At 41.6% G+C, this 22002-nt stretch overlaps 1 protein-coding gene across 2 annotated transcripts; it reads left to right on the top strand.

Annotated features, from left to right (window-relative positions):
- Positions 1-527: 527 nt before the first annotated feature.
- On the top strand, positions 528-10033 carry LOC147242878 (single-minded homolog 1-like). 2 transcript variants are annotated; one of them, XM_086190058.1, is made up of 11 exons: positions 528-720; positions 2239-2321; positions 2451-2540; positions 2730-2838; positions 3240-3325; positions 3696-3895; positions 4110-4216; positions 4391-4538; positions 7302-7458; positions 7571-7958; positions 8328-10033. In XM_086190058.1, the coding sequence occupies exons 1-11, from the start codon at positions 546-548 to the stop codon at positions 9068-9070; spliced, it is 2286 nt and encodes a 761-aa protein (XP_086046184.1). In that variant the 5' UTR covers positions 528-545; the 3' UTR covers positions 9071-10033. The 2 variants fall into 2 exon arrangements, with proteins under 2 accessions (XP_086046184.1, XP_086046183.1); XM_086190057.1 differs by lacking the exon at positions 528-720 and adding an exon at positions 980-1369.
- Positions 10034-22002: the final 11969 nt, after the last annotated feature.

Here is a 22002-nt window from a genome sequence, read left to right as displayed (position 1 = left end):
TTAAACATATTGCTTTTAATTTTGGAAGTCGTGGCTACAGTCGCTGCTGCCATATCAGATAAAACAGCTTCGTGCCTTTTTTTTTAAGATATTGTTTTGTTTTTGTTGTTGTTGTGTTTTTTTTTTTGGGGGGGGGGGGTGTCCATCAGGCCGGAATCTGCAACACAAACACAAAAAAAAAATAACACACCGGTCGACAGTTGTCAGCAGATTTCTGCATACGGAAACGCAATGATGTTTTCTGGATGTGACGAAGTTATTTTTTCCCCGTGTATTCTGCAGGTCATGGATGAAAGCCTGCGGCTGCACCCTGGATGCGTATCTGCAGCCACCAGGAGTAGCAGGGATATTTAAACGCTCCCGGATTCACGTCAAAAACTTCAGGTTCTTTTTTTTTTTTTTTCCTTTTTCTTTTTCTTCTTCTTCTTTTTTTTTTTTTTTTTAGTTGTTAAGACGATGACAACAAGAAGGCCAAGCGGAAAGGAAGCTGCCAAACTGCTGATCTGAATGAGAAGAAGGGAGGGATACTGTGAACCGGCACCGAAATGAAGGAGAAATCCAAAACGGCCGCAAGGACTAGACGGGAAAAGGAGAACAGTGAATTTTATGAACTGGCTAAAATGTTGCCTTTACCGTCGGCCATCACGTCACAGTTGGACAAAGCGTCAATTATAAGACTGACCACGAGTTACCTGAAGATGAGGATTGTTTTCCCTCAGGGTGAGACGCCTTGTTGGTTTTGGTTTTTTTTGGTTTTGTTTTTTTTGGACAGACGTGGAGCTCGTGCGATTATAGATCATTCACGCTGAGCTAATGGTTTTTAATCCAGTGTGTGAAAATTTAAAAAAAAAAAAAAAACAACACTCAAAATGATCAAAGAGTAAATAATTCGCATGACGTCATGCAATGTACCACAAAGAAAAGTGAAATATAACACGTGAGAGCGACGTAGGAATTCCAAAAAAAACAAAAAACGAAATCAATACAATTCCCAATGACTAACAGTGATAGCAAAGAGCTGATGTGAGACCAAAAGTAAAATCAGAAGTTCCTCAATATCAAGTTCTAGAGATTCTTTTTAAGGCTATATAGGCTACATTACAATTACAAAGACAATTCCAGCCATCAGCCATACATAAATGTACGAGGGGAAAATAATATTGATTTATCATTGATCTACAGGGAGTCTTTACAAATGGATGACGGTCCTTTTTAATTCGGTCTGTCCAAAGGCGTCAGCAAAGGAGACGATCTGTCTCCGTCTCTTTATCCAGGTCTCTGCAGGCTTCTTCCACTGCGTGACTGAGAACAAGACGCAGCAATTATAAAAAAAAAAGGCCCGGCAAGGTTTCTAATCACCTAAAGCCGTGTAAGCAGGAGGCGCGCGCGCACACACGCGCGCACGCACGCACACACACACACACACACACACACAAAATGCTGCAAAACGATCTCCCATGAAATCAAATCATAGGTTTTGCTGCCACAAATAGGCTGCTGATTAATATAACAGGCGAGTCTATTAATATATTTGGAGTCACAACATGTGAAATAAAAGCTTATTTATTAGACAAACTGGGTGTGTAAATTTTTTTTTAATTAAAAAAAAAAGTTACAGAGAAATTTAAAATCTTTTTTTTTTGTTAATGATTTGAATTTGAAAAATAGACCGGAGCATGTGTTCCTGTCGTTCAGCACAATCTGTGGGATGACAACGGATGAATATCAATGAGCAACAGTAGGAATGGCGAGTGTTGCTGTATGCTGCCGCGTTGGTTCAGATGATAGACATATCTGGCTAATAATAATTGAAAGAAATAATCCTATAATATAACTCAAATTTCTAGATTTACTGCAGCATCATGCTGAACCCTTCTATTTCCAGGCTGATGGTCTATATTCGTCTTCACACGTCTCTACACCTAATAAATACCAGCAGATAATCTTAGTTCATTCTCCGCCTCTGAGACACGCAGGAAATGTAAATACAGTCCATCACAACTCTGAATAGAAGCGTTAAAGAGCCATGCATGTGGCTCCAGAGTGTGTTTTGATTGTGTGTGTGCGTGTGTGTGTGTGTGTGTGTGGTCCTAGGAAGAGTCCTTACAGTCTCTTACCAGCAAAATTAAAATTGTCATAATTGAGTTACCCCCTCCAAAAAACAACAACAACAACAACAAAAAAGTCCCATTCCACTGTCCCCCATCAGTCAAAGAGCGGATGTCTCACTGTCTCCAGGTCTGGGTGAAGCCTGGGGTCACGCGAGTCGAACGAGATCTTTGGACAATATAGGACGAGAGCTGGGGTCTCATTTACTGCAGGTATTATTAATATTATTGATTTTATTTCTGTCTTTTATAGTGTCGTTATTTGGTTTTGTTTTATTGGGACCGTCAACACGGTGATGACAGATCCCTCTGACAAGTGTGTTGCATCTGGTTTGCTTGCAGACGTTGGACGGCTTCATCTTTGTTGTGGCTCCAGATGGGAAGATCATGTATATTTCAGAGACAGCATCGGTCCATTTGGGATTGTCTCAGGTCCGCTTTACATCATTATTATTATTATTATTATTATTATTATTATTATTATTATTATTAGTTCATTTTTGATCAAACAAATATTTCAATATGATTTAATAACGTGTTGATAGCGGCTGAACAAACGCACCGGTGACGTCATCCATCAGGTTGTCGGTTCCTCTTCATTACCGGAGTTATTCTCAACAGGTAGAGTTGACCGGGAACAGTATTTATGAATACGTCCACCCCGCCGACCACGACGAGATGACCGCGGTCCTCACGCCTCATCAGCCCTACCACTCGCATTTCGTCCAAGGTAAAATAAACTATTGTCGCCAACTATTCCGCTTTTTGAATGATAATTCGATTTGTTCAAACCTCACATGCGCCGGTAAAAAAAAAAACAACACAAAAAAAACCGCAACATATACGTGGAAATATTTACACGGGGATATTGCGCAATTGTGCGCACAGAACAATCTATTACAGCGTCTTTTAGCGCGTAATGACGCATCTCGAAATGGTTCCTATAATAAACGGACATTTACTGTGTTTTCATCTGATGGTGCACAGTAATGTTACGGTGTCTTATTATTGGCAGTCTTAAAAAAAATATTTTCTTTAATAACTGGAGGCAAAATGTCTAATAAACAACTACAGTGACAGACTGTGCCTTTACGTAATTATTTTATTTCATTTCTTTCTTTCTTTTTTCAGAATATGAAGTGGAGCGCTCCTTCTTTCTGAGGATGAAATGTGTGCTGGCAAAAAGAAACGCAGGCCTTACCAGTGGTGGATACAAGGTATATATATATATCTATATCTGTAGAGACTAAATGTAGGTAATGATTTTAATGATTTAAATAAAAGAAAAAAAAGTAAATAAATAAAAACAAAGCTCAGAATAGATTTTATTTGATCATTTTTATGATTTATATTTTGTGTTTAAAAGAAAATGTCATGCAAGTCATGTCACAAATTAATAGCATCAGTAGAGACACAGCTGTGCTACTACAGTGTATTATTACATTTGAATAGCCTCCTGTTTAGGTTGAATATTATACAAAATGTTGCAGTGTTTATCATGTTGTTTTCTGCACTTCTATATGAAGTGGTACCTTCTTATTTCTTGATCTATCTCGTGCTTATTATCCTCCATGCATTCCACCGCAGGTGATCCACTGCAGCGGCTACCTGAAGATCCGTCAGTACAGTTTGGACATGTCGCCGTTTGAGGGTTGTTACCAGAATGTGGGTCTGGTGGCTGTGGGACACTCTCTTCCTCCCAGCGCCGTCACTGAGATCAAACTCCACAGTAACATGTTCATGTTCAGAGCCAGTTTAGACATGAAGCTCATCTTCCTCGACTCCAGGTGCTCGCCGATATGTCATTAATTTACTACCTTCATTAATTATGACAACCATTTCTATTGTTACATCAATTTGAAGCCTTTAACCGCAGTTTTTTTTCTCCCCCACGAATTAAGACGTTTTGCCTACAAAAGCAATCAGATATTCTCCCCCTAACAGCAGCAATTTGTTTTTAGATGTCTGAATTTTGAACCTAATTCCTTAATTCTTCTCCAGGGTGGCAGAGCTGACAGGTTATGAGCCGCAGGACCTGATTGAGAAAACTCTGTACCATCACGTCCACAGCTGTGACATCTTCCACCTCCGCTGTGCACACCACCTCCGTGAGTCACAAGCCTAGCTTCATAAAACAGGCTGCCTGACCGGCTCAGGCAACCTGCAGCACAAACCCACCATATGCAGACAATTATACATGTAGGAGCAGACACATCTCTCACACACATGCATGGTAAATATGTTAATCTCTGTCGTCTGTCTGATTCTTTTATCCCCTTCAGTGCTGGTAAAAGGCCAAGTCACCACTAAGTATTACCGTTTCCTAGCAAAGCACGGCGGTTGGGTCTGGGTCCAGAGTTACGCCACCATTGTCCACAACAGCCGGTCGTCGAGACCTCACTGCATAGTCAGTGTCAACTATGTCCTCACGTGAGTCTCGATAAAGATTTCCGTTCTGAAATGAGAAAGATTGTAAGTCTTAGTCGGTACATTGGCCACATTTTGGATATAAATCCACAAAATTCCAAATGCAACGAGACGGCATGGTGTCAAATCAAGTGCATGGCGTATGCTGAGGAGAACAGCGTCGACTATCTGGCTGGATTAATGATATCACACACACTCGTAGGGATCCATGCTTGAAGCTCACTCTATGATATGATTGTCTCCTGGAGAAATCCTTCCCTATATCCCTCTGTATAGCCTCTCTTTAGATATCCACAAAATACTGCAGCGGCAAGGCTCAGGTAGTTGTTATGAGAGCACAAACCACACTCAGACCCTTAGAGACAGCAAGACAAACACCAGGGTTCAACCCCATCACAAAAACCTCTACTGTCACCATCGATCTGCAGTCTAAAGAAAGCAAAATCGATCCAACGGTGAACTAGGAATCAATAGCTATCTCATAGCTGTAGCACACGTTGGATTTCCCTTGTTAGGTTTACTTGATCCACATGTGGCTTTGCTGTGTGTTTATGTGTGTGTGTGTGTGTGTGTGTGTCCTTCGATGTGTGTGTAATTGTGCGAGAGAGTGTGCATGCATATGGCTACACTCCAGGTATTGATTTCTTCAATGCAGTAAGGAGAAAACAAAGTGACTACATTAAAACGACCGGTGAATTTCCAAATGCATAATTAGTTTCATAACATCTAGAAGCTAAAGTGTGTAAAAAAAAAAAAACAACAAGATTAAATATAAAAAAAAACAAGCAATTCAATCCCATTGCCCTGACAGCATTTTAACCCAACAAGAAACCATTAATAAATCATGTTTGGAGGTTGGCCGGTGGCGTATTTCAGACACAAGGTGCTCTGACATTGACCCCAAGGTGGAATTCGGCTAACACAGCTGAGTTTGCACAATGACCCGACATTATTGGCTCAGACATAAGTCAGCCAGGGTACAGATAGGATGCAGAAGCAACTATACCTGCAAGAGCAAATAAGACTCACACTGTGTACCAGCTCTCCAAACACACCCCTCTCCCCTGAGGTGTTGTACATAAAGAATGGGTCATATTTAGAGTCATATTAAAGTGGCTGGCTGCGCCAGGTCAAGGATGGGCCACAGGGTTTAAAATGCCAGGCAGCTGCTATTACATACTGTTGATGTGATAAGTTAAGAATAGGCTCATGTTTGCTGAACATTTGACACAGGAGCCTTTTCACTCCCTCGGCAGTGACACTTGGATTGAGTTCAGCTACAGGACAGTGGGTTAAAATGTCAGAGACGGTGCACAAGCTGCATGCATGCAAAAACAAAATGTGCAATAATCCAAAAGCTATATGACTGTAAGATTTGTGTGCTACAGAGGTTTTCGTGCAGAGAGGGTGCACATTACTCATGCTGCTTACCGGCAGTGTTCTGGCAATGGTTGTGCAGCAGAAATGAATGATTAACTTTCTCCAGGGTGTCTTATTTTTTTCCCATGTACACAAAGCTCAACTGCTTGAGGAAATCAAGACATCTACTGTAGACTGATGATGTCACAACCATCAAGGACGGAAGGGAAAAAAACAGAGCTCAGATTATTGTTTTGTTTCTGATTTACCTGGTAAAACCTGAGTCAGCAACCCTGCTGAACTTTCCTTAATAGCAAGGAAATTAAAGCACTCAACGTAACGAAGCTGGTACGTGGCAGCAAAGAATTTCAGCCCAAAAAAAAGTGTTTTCTGTTTGTCAGTCTGCAATCAGAATGGCCTCATTTAACCAAGCTTGGTGGAGGGGTGTAGCACGGGCCAAAGACTTCAGAAAAAGAATTAAAACTTGGGTTGTGTCCATTTAAAATGGAGTGATTTTTTTTTTTTTTTTTTTTACATTGGGTTTGTTTGCGGTTGCCTTGGTGGAAGTATGTGCTCTGCGAGTGCACTCTAGTAATAACTTGAGTGTGGTAAAGGAAAAGACAGCTCACCAAAGTGAAGAGATTCCATCCTCTGGTGACCATGACTGTCTGTGCATTTAACTGCACTGTCACCCATTTTTGCCTCGTAGGTCTTGGTTCCGTTTTTGATTGCGTTTGTTGCAGGGTTACACAATAACTCAGCAGAGGGGTGTGGTCTTTCCTAAAAAGGCAGCAGATTTAATTTTGGCGAAGATCCGTTTACTGTAACTGCAGAAAATTGCTTCTTTTTTTTTTTTTTTTAAACCTGAGTTCGCCTTGGTAGAGGTTCACGCACCCCGGGTGCCCTCTAGCTACGATATAACATTTGTTGAGATATTTCAGGAAGGACCAGTGTGGTGTACAAACCAAACAACAAACTGAACAACATTCCTATAAACAAACCAGTTGTGAGGCTAAAAAATGTAGCCTTTTCTCCTGAAACTATGCTCTGATTACTCCAGATGATCCACGTTCCTCTTCACACAACTGTCATTAAAGAAACTGTACATGAATTGGGGGAATTCTGAAATTAAATACCCAAAGATGTAATTTTATGATGTGCATTATTCTTTAAATTATTGACCCATGTGTTTCACTCAAAACAACAACCATCAACCTTTTTGTAGCCATAAAGTAAAAGCCAGAAAATAAAAAGTCCATCCAAGTCATCTTCTCGGGAGCCTCAATGTTTGTACAATGTGGATATCTCTGTTGGTCACTGCCGCTCACAACGCCATGGCTAAAAAGTTACAACATTGATAAATATTGTTTTTTTTTATCTGTAACATATTTTTTTTTGTATCAAAAGGGACACTGAGTACAAGGGAATGCAGCTATCCTTGGACCAGATGAGTCCCACCAAGCCTGCGTTCCCCTACGCTGACAGTCACAGTGAGGACAGGAAGAGCTCAAAGTCACGGTTGACGCAGGCCAAGGCCAAAGCCAGAGTGTCACCCTACCCACAGGTAATAAACAGCCTCTCTTATCGAGCCCAGTCAAGGACAGGGAATCGGCTCAAGCCTCATTGTTAGAAAGTAGCTTCCAGTCACCAACTGTGATTTACTTGTGTCTATCCAGCAGTTTTCAGCTTTCAACCCGGAACGTTCAGAGTCAGACCAAGACAGCCAATGGGGAGGAAGCCCGTTGACGGAATCTGCCTCTCCTCAGTTGTTGGATCCCAGTGAGGCCACAGAGGCATCTTGCGCTTACCGACTGTATCCAGACTCTGGCTCCCTGTGCTATGGCCTGGGTCTGTCGGAGGAAGATCTTGCTCATGCCCAAGCACATCCTCATACCACCGCCTGTGACCGTGTTCGATGCCAGAGTGGGCGCTACTTCCTGGGACCCTCCCAATCAGGAAGAGAGGTGTGGTGGGATGCCACACGCTCTGTGCTATCTCTGCCAAAAACGTCTGTGGAGAACAGCGAGGGCTACGAAATCACATCCTACCACGGAGCCTTTCACGGTGAGGTGTTAGGGTTGAGGCCACAACCATCTGTCTCTGGAAATAGCTTTGACCCAGCTTCTCCTGGTAGCTGTTTCCCAAATGTTATTATGGGACATGCTAAGTTGTTTACGTCGTACCATGCCAGAGTGCCGATTGCTACCATCTGTTCAAAAATTGCCTACAATTGAAAGCCAAGTTATTTCACGTTTCACATCCTTACACAGTGAAACCCCCTCCAGTGTAACACACCATGATTCGATATAAACAGTTTCACACATAGAGACACAGGTTGTTAATCATGCTTGAAGCTTTTTTCCACAACAGTGTGGATGCTATGGTCTTAGCTTATTTCAGTGTTTTAAATTATGGTTTATCATCTCTTTACAGGACGGGGCCACTGGGATGAAGATAGTGTGGTGAGTTCACCTGACGGGGGCGGCTCCACCAGTGATTCAGGTGAGCGATACCACGGGGACCACTTCCGGACTAGTCCAAGAGAGCCCAGCAAGATGGAGACTCTGATCCGAGCCACACAGCAGATGATCAAAGAGGAGGAGAACCGTCTGCAGCAACACAAAGCCCCCCTGGATGTCTCCAGCCTCACCAAGGCTCATAGCCCGTGTTTCCCCTCCTCCCTATCCCACCACTCCCAGCTCAACATGCCCAGTGTGGTTTGTCGAGGACCGGGGGCACCCAGCATTGATCTCCCCTCTGAACGCCTCCATCACCGGGATGGCATCAAAGTGCACGGTCCTCATGATAACGATGACAACACAACCAGTCCAGCGTCACTGTCTCGTCTCAGCAGTCCCAGCTCTGATGGGATCCCCAGGTCGGGCCTCACCCTCACCAAAGACTACATGCAGACGGATCTGTCCCCCCACCCACCACAACCCCAGGGGAGCCCTTTGCTTTATTCAGCCCAGGAGAGGCAGCCATTGGACAGGCAAGCAGCTTATGCGCTGACTGGCTATTCCCTGGAGCACCTGTATGACCCGGAGAGCCTGCGGAGTTACTCGGGTCTGGCCTGCGGAGGAGTCCAGTATGATGTGGCGTCCCATGTGAGGATGCAAGCCGAGCAGATGCAGGGACACAAGGCCACCTCAGTTATCATAACTAATGGGAGCTGACAATATCTGATGCAGATATGTTCTCTAAATGTTCCTGTTGGGTGGTGATGTATGAACATGCAACACTTCCCAGGTGCTTGATACAAACGGCCAAACTTTGAAAAGAAGTTACCCATGCTTGGGCGATGCACCCTCTGCGCCTTTGTATCTTACGTCTCTTTTCTTGTCACTGGAACCACGATTTTCCAAGACTCTGATGAACTCATGATCGTAATGTTTGCTAAGCCCAGTGGCACAGGGGTGAAGGTTTGTTCCGTTACATCGGAAAAGAGTGTTATTTTAATGGTGGTGGACTGAATTCCCCTCCCTGCCGAGGCCGGTTAAACATCAAGCCAACATTTCTAGCTCAAATGTCTCATGCACAATTGGCTTTGTTAGTTAATCTGTCCTGGACAGGATTTCCATAGGCAGTCAGAAAAATGTGTCGCTCCATTGCCCCTTCACCTCGATTGCACACGGCGTAATGTTTGACACATGAGGTGCAACATGGGAAAGGCAAGCATCTCACTAGTGTACCACGTCAATGTTTCCTTGTATTTATTTGTCAGTGGGCTGTTTTTCCTGTATGTGCCATTTTTTTCTGTCCAAGTAGAATTTTCAATGGTGCGATTAAAGTAGTTTTGGTGTTTGGATTACGCCGACAGTGAGCAAAACAACTCGGTGAAGTTGAGACAAAAGGGATATGCTTCTGATATGTAAAAATAAATATGTAACATAAGCAGGTCAAGTTGAGACTCTTGTAACGTGTTAAAGGCCCTCACTGAGAAGGCATAGAGATTACAAACTCATTTGTAATTCCCTCCATGCTCTCTAAATATAGAAAATATATCAGAGTATAATTGTCCCTGTTTTTACCTCATAACATCCTCAGCATACTGTATACTACATACAATATGCTTTAAATCGTCCATGTGCTATTGAAACCCAGTTTTTTGTCATGAAGTCTGAAGGGTCTGAATATCCCCCCCCCCAAAAAAAAAAAAAAAAGGAAAAAATGTGTTGAATGTTTTTACTTTGTCTTATTTAATTTATAATGTAAATATCAGCACTCAATCAGCTTTTGAACAAAAAGTGACAAGATTATTTATTAATTGGTTTGAAAAGCCTGTTCAATCTGAATACAGTTGCAGAAAAAAAATAACTTTTGTTGTCTGTGTTGATTTAATTGTTGCCTGTCAGAACAGTTTGGAATGAGAATGACACCTAATTCTGCTGCCTCAGACAAAAGCATATATAGATATATGCAACTCATAAAAAATAAATGTCTTTTCCCCAAACTTTGTATGCTTATACGTCGTTCACCCGTATTATTACAGTTACCATACATAAAAAGGTTGAGGTGACTCAGTGGGATTCAGTTGAAATCGAAGTTGTGAATTTTGGCTATATGTTTTTCCATTGCAAATTGAATGTAAATTTACGAGATATTATTTTATTGTGAATCGTTCTTCGCAAAGCGCATCGCGTTTATAATAATTACGAATTCTTTTTTTTTTTTTTTTTTTGTGCGGATAAAACTAAGTGTCGCACATAAGAAGAGAGCGCACGCACATACTTGGATTTCGCATGACACCTCACTGAGAAGCTCTTGGACTTTGGGTCTTGAGGTGAGAGGTAGAGATGCACACACATTGATTTTTCTGATTTTGCTCAGCAGATAATTCACTGATACTCTTTATCCCTCCGTCTTCCCTTTATTTCATATTTTGGTAAGATTACTACTTCCCTAAATTTTAGAACTTGACATGAAAGGTGCATTTCAATAGTACTAATTAATTGGCCAAAACAGTGCAAGTCTGACTACATCAGCTCAAAAAGTAGGTGTTTTTGTTCCAGTTAGAATGAAAATGATATTTTCTGTAATTTTACTCCTTAGTGCCTCTTCGACGTGTATTTTCAGACTCAGCGTGGTCAAGCTGTCCCCATTTAAAGGTACAGTCTGCGATTTTCAATCAGAAAAATCTCCTTTACTGTTCTAGAAGTTCATGATTTGTAAACAGTCCTGATTCTGTAGAACAGGAAAGAAAAAGTCTCCCAAGCCAATCTGATGTCTCTCCTAATCAACACGTTGCCTCAAGGGTGTTACATCTACTCCATGTACTCTTTTTCCAAAAAATTCTTTCAATTGGAATATCTTTACTGCGTGATACATTCACTCCTACTCAGATACTTTTACAACAGGGATTGCATGATAATACTGGCACGTCATCAGCATCGGCCATTTTTGTTTTGTTTTTTTTATATACAGCGGTAATGGTCTATATTAGCCCAGTTTTGCCAAAACAACAATAAATATGTGATTGATAGATGTTTCCAAATGTTTGGTTTTTTTTTTTTTTTCAAATTCCAAATGTTTACAAGTGTTTTTCAGTATGTATGAAATGTGACTATCATATAAAGTTTTTTGTATAGAGAATATCGACGTGGGTAAATATCAGCTATTGAGCAAAATTCGTTAAATAGTTAGTACATTATTGTAAATTAGGAAAATATTGGCATGTCAGATATCGGGGGGGGGGGGAATCCAATGTTGCGCTTTGCTAATTCTAAAAATAATCATTCTAAAAATGTGTTTGATACAAAAATATTATACTGGTTTCTTTTTTCGTTTTCACTTTCATTCACATGCACACACATAAAAAATCCACAGCATGAATACTTTTGACTAAGCTGCATCCATCCATGACTTTTTGTCTACAGAAAAAACTCAAATGTTGCTCTTCTCTTTCAAAGCTACTGAAATTAATAGTTACTGCTGCTTCTGGGGCATAAATTACTTATGGCTTATATATACTTGTTTTGTTTTTTAATTTTGAGCAATATTTTGTAGTTGAATTAGCAGAATATGTGTTATTAGAAAAGTGCTCTTTTGTTTGAGGTAAGGGCGGCACGGTGGTGCAGTGGTCAGCACTGTCACCTCACAGCAAGAAGGTTCCGGGTTCGAGTCCCGGCTCCAGCACAGGATCTTTCTGTGTGAGTCTCCATGTTCTCCCTGTTCCTGCGTGGGTTCTCTCTGGTACTCCAGCTTCCTCCCACAGTCCAAAGACATCAAGAGGGGACGAGGCTGATTGATACTCTAAATTGACTGTAGGTGGGACTGTGAGTGTGAATGGTTGTCTGTCTCTATGTGTTGGTCCTGTGATGGACTGGTGACCTGTCCAGGGTGAACCCCGCCTCTCACCTGAAGGCTGCTGGGATAGGCTCCAGTCCTCGCCCCCCCCCCCCCCCGCAACACTGCCAAATATCTATATTTAATATTACAACTAATTCAATCAAACTGTTGTGCAATGTAGTGGGTTTCAGCTTATGTTAATACTGAGGTATTGACTTCAGAGTGAGACACACGTGTTTTGATGTTGTTATTTTGTTAAGGGTCCATTGGAAGTTGGCGAGTGGATGGAAACAAACACTTGACGTTGCAGAGGATAATGGGTGTTTAAGGATCCTGATCCTGCAACCACATCTGAGACTTTAAGCAGTAACCATGGCCTTAAACAGCTTAAAATGCTTTCCAAAAACATTTGAAACGGTAATACTTTATAGTGAAAACCATCACATGATAGGCTCCACCGCGGGCTCGTCTGCGGTTCCTGTTTCTGCCGTAAACAGCGAATACCTTTTGTTGAGCGTCACACAACCTCCTTCGAAATTATTCCTTTCACCATGGCAAATTGATCAGTTTGGTCTGAGAACATTTGGAAACTTTAAGGAGCTTCAGGATTTAATTATTTATCTACACTCAAGTTAGCAGAGGGCTAACAGGAAGTAGCTGGCTAGGCCGTAGCCTACTCTGTTGTTACGGTTTTGGCTGTACAACAGTTGATAAATTGTTCTGAATGTCATTCAACCACTGCACAATAACTTGTTTCGTGACCAGAATTTGTTACTTTTGGTTTATAACATTTGGGGTGTCTTTAAGTGCCACATGATTAAATCATTCATCCACATTCAAGCTGAGGAATAACCGGAAGAAGCTAGCTCTGCTGACAGAGCATGTGCAGTCTGCCTCCTCCTCCATGTGCACATCTAGATCAACCGGGTGCCATCAAGCTGAATGATAATTGCACGAGCTCATTCAGCAAGAACTTTTATATAAGGGACTTGATATTATATTAAAATATCATGTACTATATAGCTTAATGTGTTGGGGGTTCGGCACAAAAACCAAATGGTTACGTTTGGGGAAAAAAAAAACCTTGATTTAGGGTTAAATTGTTCTCACATTGTTCTCAACATCTCACACTGATGTGAAGACATTCACATTATCGTTAAATGACAGCTCGCTGCCTCTCATACTGACACAACAGCGAGTGTCTTGTTTGTCAGTATCAGAGGGCCGTGAAAAAGCGTGGCTACAGAACGACCTTGGACGAGAGGTTCTGGATTGGGCTCAAAATACACTACGATGACCTCGTTTGTCATCATGAAGATAAATTACAAACAGTTTGGAAAGGGTTTGGCAGCTTTTGGTCAACTGTCTACAGAGGAATACATGATATGAGGCTTAGGCAAAAAACACTCATGCACGCGAGCGTGCGCACACACACACACACATACACTAAGGCGAGTTCATTGTTTGTCTTTTCTGTGGATTTGTTGACGGTCAGAGAAATGTAGAGCTTTGAGAGACGTATACTGTAGGCCACTGTTTTACAAGTGAATTAATTAAAGGGGAAATATTGCAAACATCAGTCATTACAACAGCAAACTACCAGTATGACCGCACTTAGCTGTCAGCTTTTAAATGCACTTGCAGCAACAAGCTCCTGCTGTTTAGAGCAGTTGAACTTGTACATTTAGTTGCTCTGACCTTTGCTCGAAGGCAATTTCACTGCCATGTATGTTAATGTATGTAAGTTATTCCCATGTAGCCGGGGTGCTGGCCAGCCTGCCTGAGCTGAGCTGAGCTGAGCTGAGAGGGACCAGGACCAAGTCTGGATGCAAAGCTGCCATCAGTCACCGCTGACACCACCATCTGATGGTTTGCCAGATATCCCCGCTGCTGTCGTTCCAGGAGGTGGAACAACTACAGCACTCTGCTGTTTACATCACAAGGGTGTGTGGTGGTTTATAGCTGGGATATTTTAATTTAATAATAAGAGACCTTTTTTCTTGTCAAAAAAGGATTTTTTTTTTATCCTCCCGATGTGCCTTTAGGCGTTCACAGTCTGCCTCAAACGTTGCCACAAGTTGGAGCTTTGCCCAGATTCTGCACAATTGCTTACACCCCACCTTCCACCTCTATTGATATATGGAAACTAAAGCCCCGTATTCATAAGTATCAGCAAAAAATGTATAATTTTAATGTCAAAAGAAAAAGTGCTGATTGCATCGGTATAGATTTGCATCAAAGGAGGCACGACGGTGTGTGAGGAGTTGTGTGTTTTGTAACCGTTGAACACGGAGTCAATTTTTCTATTTCAATACAGTCAAGTTTTTAATCTGTCACACATCAACATATTCTCTGAATTAATCATAATTATCAGTACGCCAATCCATCCCCAATTTCTAAGGCTCTCTTTTAAAATGCAATCAATATGTGCGCTATAAAGCACTTACAGGTATATACTGTAAAAACACATTATTTACCCAAGTACATCATAAGTAATTGATGTTTTATTGAGGTTTCAAATCACCGAATTATGTTATTTCTATTATTTGCTATTTCTTTTGAACTATAATTGAAGTGAACGCCCGTCGCTGGGTCGTTTAAAAAAAAATGCTTGATTAAAGACTCGTGGCAACTACAAAAAAACAAGGAGTTTGTGGAGTTAACACATCAGGAGAGACATTTCTTATTTATTTATTGAGTGATTCAATGCTATCGGAGCATACCAGATGTTGGGGATATAATCAGATCAATCAGGAATTAAAAAGGATCTTTTGGTGTAATTCACAGAACAAATATGTTAATCATTTCATCATTCTAGTGCTACAAATGAGAGCATTTGCAGTTGATTTAAGTCGGATGCTCCAGCAAATAAAACGCGTCAGTTTTGTTTACACCGTGATGTTGGCAAATGTATTGTGGTTGGCTTTAAAGTGAGGTGAACAAATAAGAATATATCCACAGAGGCAAGATCCTGGGGTTTTGCGACTGCGGCGAGGGAGAAATAGATCCTGCGTTTTCAAACCACCACAGACTACGAGAGTGCAGGTGGCGAGGCTCAGAAAAGCCCTGAATGTCGACGTGATTGATTTCAGGCGCAGTATCGGGGCACAATTGCATATTCATACATCAATTAAAGTGTGCCTCCACTAGTGCCTCCATATTTCAACCTGGTGCTTATTGAGGAGTCGTCCTTATGAGACGGCTTCAGAGCAGTTCAAAGGAAAATGCTTCAACATGTTTTCTGTTCGTGCGAACTTTATGACCTCTTTGGGTGTAAACTGACATCTTATAATTGTTTAATTCTGCTGCATCTCTCGCTCTCCCTCCCCCCCCCTCCCCCGTTGAGAATGCGGCTGTTTTATTCGTCACTTTAAAACACACCAAGTGGAAAAAAAAGAGACTAACCTTTTACTGTGCGTGCAATTATTTCCCCTGCAGCGGGTCACCGACAAATTAGTCGGCCAAGGAAAAACTAGAGCAGCACTTAGGAAAAAAACACTCAGCCGTGGTAGTTAGTGACACCTCAACAGGAGATCTCACTGCACCAGAACACATTTAGATGTTCTGATCAGGTGGAACAGGATATTGAGGTCATGTGGTCGATCTGATTGGCTGAGCCAGGACGATGGTGTTGTTCTGCAGAGCGGAGAGGAAATAAGGTTTCTGAGCTGTGTTGCAGTACTGGAGTTGCTCCTTTGAAATGTTGATTATTACAAACAGCGTGATTCGCTTCTAAACATTACTGGCTAATCTCACAACGTCGTTTCAAACTTTCAAACCGATGCCAGACACTCGATTTAAAGGAGTCTCAAATGTGTATTTTGGGGATTTTGCTTATTTGCTCGGTACTTGCAGTATGAATGAGATTAGACTTGGTTGGATTTTTAAAGAAATGCTGTGAAACGACCGAAATAAACAAACTGAGTTCATTTATACAAATAAAGCAGTCATTATTGGATTTTTGGAGTTATCAGATTATTCATGTCATCATGTTAACAGCATCTTTATTGGATAGAGGCCTTTACCGGATTATGAGAAATCCAATAAAAACCTAGGTTATTTGCCCAATCTGTTTGATGCAGTACATGTATACAGATTTGTCTGATTTCTGTTTTTTTTTTTTTTTTTTTTTTTTAATAAACTGCACACATGCAAATACACTGGCAGAAACCCACAAGAAGAAGAAGAAGGTGGATATTTTCATAGCGTAACCATGGCGAGCAGCGGTGGTTACACACATTTCTTGGGCGGAGAAAGAAGAGACAAGCTTCGTACTCAGTAAAATATAGAACTGGTGACAAAAATCTTAGAAAATGGCTCATGCGGGCTTTACAAGTATCGAACAAATTACAATCGGCGACGCCCGACCGGATTTTTGGAGAAAAACAGGAATATGAGTTCCACATCGTGTACTTACAGAGAAATCTATCATTGACCAGTATTGACTGAATCCTTTCAAGAAGCTTTTTTCATCAATGCCAGCATTAAAGTACATGTAAACACATCAAATCAGATTATTACCATCACGAGATTGTTCCCTAGTCTGATTATTGCCCGTAAACGCACTTTTTTTTCCTCAGATTCTCTCAATATTCACTCAAAAATATCTCATATCTGTACGTGGAATTGGCTCAAAATAAGCTACAGTTCCTACTAATGTTTAGGCCGATGAAACATATCTAGTAGTACTTCATGGTTTTTGGATGGAATTGGAGGTTTTACCACAGATGGATCTGATTTTACTTTGGACAAATGTATCTTATCAGAAATAGCAGCAAAACATACACTACAATGTTTATTCTTGAAGCATCTTTTGACTTGCTGAGGAGAAGGCTTTTAAACCTCAAAATGTATTTTATCCACTCAATTATTCATATTTCCCCGTTCTGCTCTTGCAGTAGCTGTTGTGGTAGGAAAATCACTGTTTTACTATCATTTTTCACATTCCATTTTTTTTTTTTTTAACAAACAACACAACTGGTAGTAATTACCTTTCTACTACAGTGGATATTTCAACTAAAGATAATTGGCTAGCTCTGCAAAAATCATGACCGACTTTGAGTCGAAATTCCTCAAAATGATTGATGAATTTGCAGTATTCCCACAATTTCGTCCATAATTCCTTGGTATGAAAATGCCTGAGAGTATTTAAGCCGCAAAACACTTCAGCCATAGAATAAATCCCACAAACTTTAAACTAGAACCAGATATTTTAAGAGTTATTCTAATGGGATGTCACTGCTGTCAATAGGAGTTTTGTTGTTGCTTTCATCAAAAATCACACCAAAAGCTTCATCACTTTCAAAAAAACAAAACCACCTTAATTTTTAACTCATAATCTCCTTGAGATAAGGCTATTAAAGAAGACTCCAAGTACAATATCCACACACACACACACACACACACACACACACACACACACACACACACACACACACACACACACACACACACCAAGGCTCAGACAGTGTGAATCTAATGCCCTCCAATCCTGTGAATCCCTTTGTTCCTGATTTCACGCTTGATTTGCCCACAGCTTGAGTCTGGCTGCTATCAGCGTTCTTCTCTCTGCTTTCACTCTCGCCAAATCCACAGAGCCATGCAGGATCCATGTCTACTCCCTCTCTCTCTCTCCCTCTCTCTTTCTCGCTCTCTCCTTCCCTCTCTCTCTCTCTCTCTCTCTCTCTCTCTCTCACTCATTCATCTGCCATCGTTCGCTCCGACATCTCTTTGAAACGCTCTCCAACACATGTCAAAAGCTGTGTTTGTTTGTTTGCATCTCACTCCCTCAAACAGCAAACACCTCATCAATCTGCCAAGATGTAATCGTGACACATTTTGTTATCGTGTTACTGTTTTTTAAACTTAAAAAAAAAGAAAGAAAAAAGATTGTGATGATATTTAAGCACTAGAACACTGGCCACCTTCTGGAAAGATAAAAATAGAGCGTGATTAAATGATTTCCTATAGTGCTGTAAGAATAATCCCCTGGTACACTGACAACTGTACTACATACAAATCATTCACAAATCTTAAGATTGATTTAATGCCTCTCGTGAGAGGCCTTTCAGACGCTCGGTTTTGAAATATTCTGTTGCTAAAGCGACGATCCCTCTAGTATCTGGCAGATATTGTGACAGCTGCGTTGGAAAGGGAGTGACGGGGGGGTTGTTAGTGTATGTGTGTGTGTGTGTGTGTGTGTGTCTATGGGGGGGGGGGGTGCAGCACAGGAGACACACAAGGAGAAAGAAGGAGAGAGCGAGAAGAGAGTCCCCAGAGAGAGGGTGCCAGTGCTCCACAGCTCCAAGTCACTGCCTGCATGCCAATGAGGAGATTCCCCTGCAGTGGCAGCAGCAGTAGTGGAGCAGATCAGCAGGAGGGGCCGGTCTGTGCTGACACCGGACCACCGTAGTCCTTCATGCTGACATTACACACTTCTCACAACCAGAACACCGGAGCACAAACACAGAGGTGCAAATTCAAGGTGAAAATGCTGCTGATGATGATGATGACGACGTCAATAAATCCAAAACGAACGATTTCCCCTCTCCTCGTTTGCTGGAAACGCACAATTTTGCGAGTTATTTTGTATTGTGTTGCATTACATAAGGTTTTATTCCAATGAACAATTTGTTAATTTGACGCAACTATCAGAAAGGCTTCGAGCGACACCCAAACGAGAAAACAAGTTGTCGAATGTTCTTTTCACTCATCTCATTGATAGTGGTTTTATTTGTAAATGCTGTTTTTGTTCAAATAAGTTTAAGTTAATTAGATGTTTTGTTCAATGGCATGAAATATATGTCAGTAAATACCAAAACTGTGACTTGTGAAGCTTTTACATGTCTAAAGAATGTTAAATGCTAACAAGAGGTTAAATGAAACAACAGCCCCTGTTGAGGACATTAAATTGTATCACGTCGAACATTAAAAAGAAGTAAATAGGAGCATCCGCGTGTGGTAGCCTAGCATTAGCTTTGCGCTTGTAACGATTGCATTTATGCTTCAAAAACCAGAAAAGCTGGGTTCATTTTTGGAGTTTTATCATGTTAAATCTGATTCTTATAACATTTATGTCTCACAAAGTTGAATCCTCTGCAAAATGAAATGTAAAAATCCCACTGACCCAGAGAACCAGTGGCATCCTGACGTGTTTTTTTTTTGTTTTGTTTTGTTCCTTTACAGCGGCGATCTAGTTGAACCAGTTTACACTGGTAAAATGCACAAATGCTTTATGATTTTTATGAGAAAAGTATGCCACCTTCTCTCCCTTCCAACAAATATTTGATATTATTCTGCAGGCGGAGGTTATCTCTGCTCTACGCTGGAGTATTATCAGTGTTGACTGTCAGAAACTGACATGCTGTTTACTGTTGATGAAGCAATTTGATGCATTAAACCTGCTGCACTGGAAGCATCTGGCCGTGGTGGCACATTTGTTTAGAAGCACAAGCACCCCAACCGAGCAAGCAGACTCACATTCATGGGGATTCTCAGTCCGTCTCTTGTTCATTTCTCTCCAACAGTAGAAGTTGCACGTATGGAGTGTAACCACCTCCTCTATTCTCTCTCTCTTTCTCCCTCTCTCTCTCTCACTCTCTCTCTCTGGGCCCCCTTGAGAAGAATTAATAACTAATTATGTCAGGTCACTCGCCCAGATGGTCCTATCAGATGGGCCCACTGTCTGAACCTCACCTCCGACAAGCACCTCTGACCCTGACGGCCACATCACCCCTGGCAACATCCAGTCGGAGGCCCACGCTGCTGGGAGGATGGACTCGGGGGTACGTGAGGTTCGGGGGGTGTACAAAAAGAAGTGGGGGTGGGTTGGGGGGTATGAGTTGGGCGTGTCTGATAAGTGTTGGATGGCTGCCTTTAAAGCTCCATGAATACAAGACTCCCCGCTAGGGCACTGATCTCCACGGTCATGATTCTGTTATTACGCGCCATGTTCTTGTAATGGGCAGATGGCTCGGAGGATCGGCACATGCATTCACACACATTCAACACACGCCGCGCCTGTCGCATCAATGGACACATCCTGATACTCCTCTTTCTTGTCTCATTAGGAGGCTATAGAAACATAAGAACATAATAGGGGGGAATTAAGTGCCCATGTGGATGTCAAAGGGGGGATGTGCTAGAAGATTGGGATGAGGACTAACAAGGCGCACGGTGCGCTCCCTCAGCTTTGTGCATGATTAGCGCTTTCAACAGGGCTGATGTGTAAAAGACAGGCCCTCTGGGACCTGGTTGCTTTTTAACCGACACTTAAACAGCCAGGAAAGTGACAGCAGTTAGAAACGGGCTTCTGGTTGATAGGAAAACCTGCATGTCAGGTGAAAGAAGATGAGGGTTTAGCATATAGATACATGTCTGATGTCACACAGAGCTTCAGTCAGCGTGCGAAAGAAAATAAAAGGAAAAGGAAAATTACATTCTCAGCTCTATTTGGTGGTCCCCCCCCCCCCCCCCGAAAAAAATCTTGCAGATATTCCGAGAATCAAATCTATATAAAAAAAGACTTTATTGAAAATGAAAGGAAATTGAAGAAGCAAGCAGAGGAATAAACTTCTACATGAGCAAAGTTGTCTGATTTAACCCAAACTTTATGATAGGGCCGCGGTCTTTTCCCTCCGTTTCACTTCTCATTACGTTCCCTTTAAAGCTCTTTCACAATTTGTCACATAAAAGCCTCCTAAACTCCTGAGCAAACAGGAACTTTACTAAAGCTCCTCAGTGTGAGTCTCCAGGACCGAATGATGTCTCTGCTTTGTATTTGAGCAAGAAACTCTGGGACAAAGCAGCTAAGAAGAAACCAAACAAAGACACCTTAAAAAGGATTTAAGGTGTTTAACCACATCTCATTCATTCTACCACTTTTTCTTTTACCCCTTGAAAAAAAAAAAAAAAAAAAAGTGGCACTCCTCTCAGCATCTTGTAGCAAAGGTTTGCACGTGTATGCTTTTGATACGCTTCGGGTAAATAACAGAAAATACGGACGACGGCGAAGAAATGGGACGCCAACAATCACTGGGTTCAAGTAAATGATCTGACACGTGTTGATAAACACAGATAATTACTCACTAAAGGGTTCATCATTATCATTACATCATTACTTTCTGCCATTCTGGTGTTAAGTGTCTAACAAGATTAACCCGCCGCTCACGTTTCTCCTCTCAGTCGAGCAGACAATAGACAACTTCACCAGCAGGCTGCTTCTCGCTGGAGCCTCTCGATGAACTTTGGTTTTTTTGCTTCGTGGAGAAAATTTTGTTTCATTTCCCAATAAAATGTAATTATTTTATATAATTTTTAAAATAAATGTAGACACATTTGATTCTTTTTTTTTTATTATTAAAACAATACCCTAAATGTAGTATTTATCCTGCTTGCTGCTTTTATTTATGAAACCCGTGTGATAAAACCCACACCATTAAACTATTAGTCGACTGAGCTGTGGATTTCTCTCAGTTGTTGTTTTGCAGTTTCCACATATGTTGTTCCACTAAAGCCGGCATCAGAACGGAGGCCTGTCACTCCGTTACAGCGGCGATGGGATGATGACTTCTTCTGAGCCAGCTATCACGCACCATCTGGTAGTACTATTCTTCAGCTGTTTGAAGAATCAAGAAAATCAACCCATCAAGCACCCCCACCCCCTGCACTCGCCAATAACACACCATGTACACGTGACATGCACCTGCACGCACACACACACGCACGCGCGCACATACATACATGCATAATTCCATCCCAACTTCATTTTCGACACACACTTTTCTCCTGACTGTGGCAGGAGTGTGATGTCATTACAGTT

This window comes from Aulostomus chinensis, chromosome 20 (assembly GCF_037954235.1).
Source record: "Aulostomus chinensis isolate RoL2024-O1b breed Wild chromosome 20, RoL_Achi_v1.0, whole genome shotgun sequence".
In the NCBI taxonomy this organism is placed as follows: domain Eukaryota; kingdom Metazoa; phylum Chordata; class Actinopteri; order Syngnathiformes; family Aulostomidae; genus Aulostomus; species Aulostomus chinensis.
Note: the sequence above shows the minus strand (reverse complement) of the source record. Positions and strands in the feature narration are given on the sequence as shown.

What these genes read in the sequence shown, in the direction of transcription:
- LOC147242878 (XM_086190058.1), top strand. Translation starts at nt 546, where the DNA reads ATGAAGGAGAAATCCAAAACGGCCGCAAGGACTAGACGGGAAAAGGAG. An exon ending in TGGGGTCTCATTTACTGCAG is followed by an intron (nt 2,322 to 2,450) that starts GTATTATTAATA and finishes GTTTGCTTGCAG; the next exon opens with ACGTTGGACGGCTTCATCTT. An exon ending in CTACCACGGAGCCTTTCACG is followed by an intron (nt 7,959 to 8,327) that starts GTGAGGTGTTAG and finishes ATCTCTTTACAG; the next exon opens with GACGGGGCCACTGGGATGAA.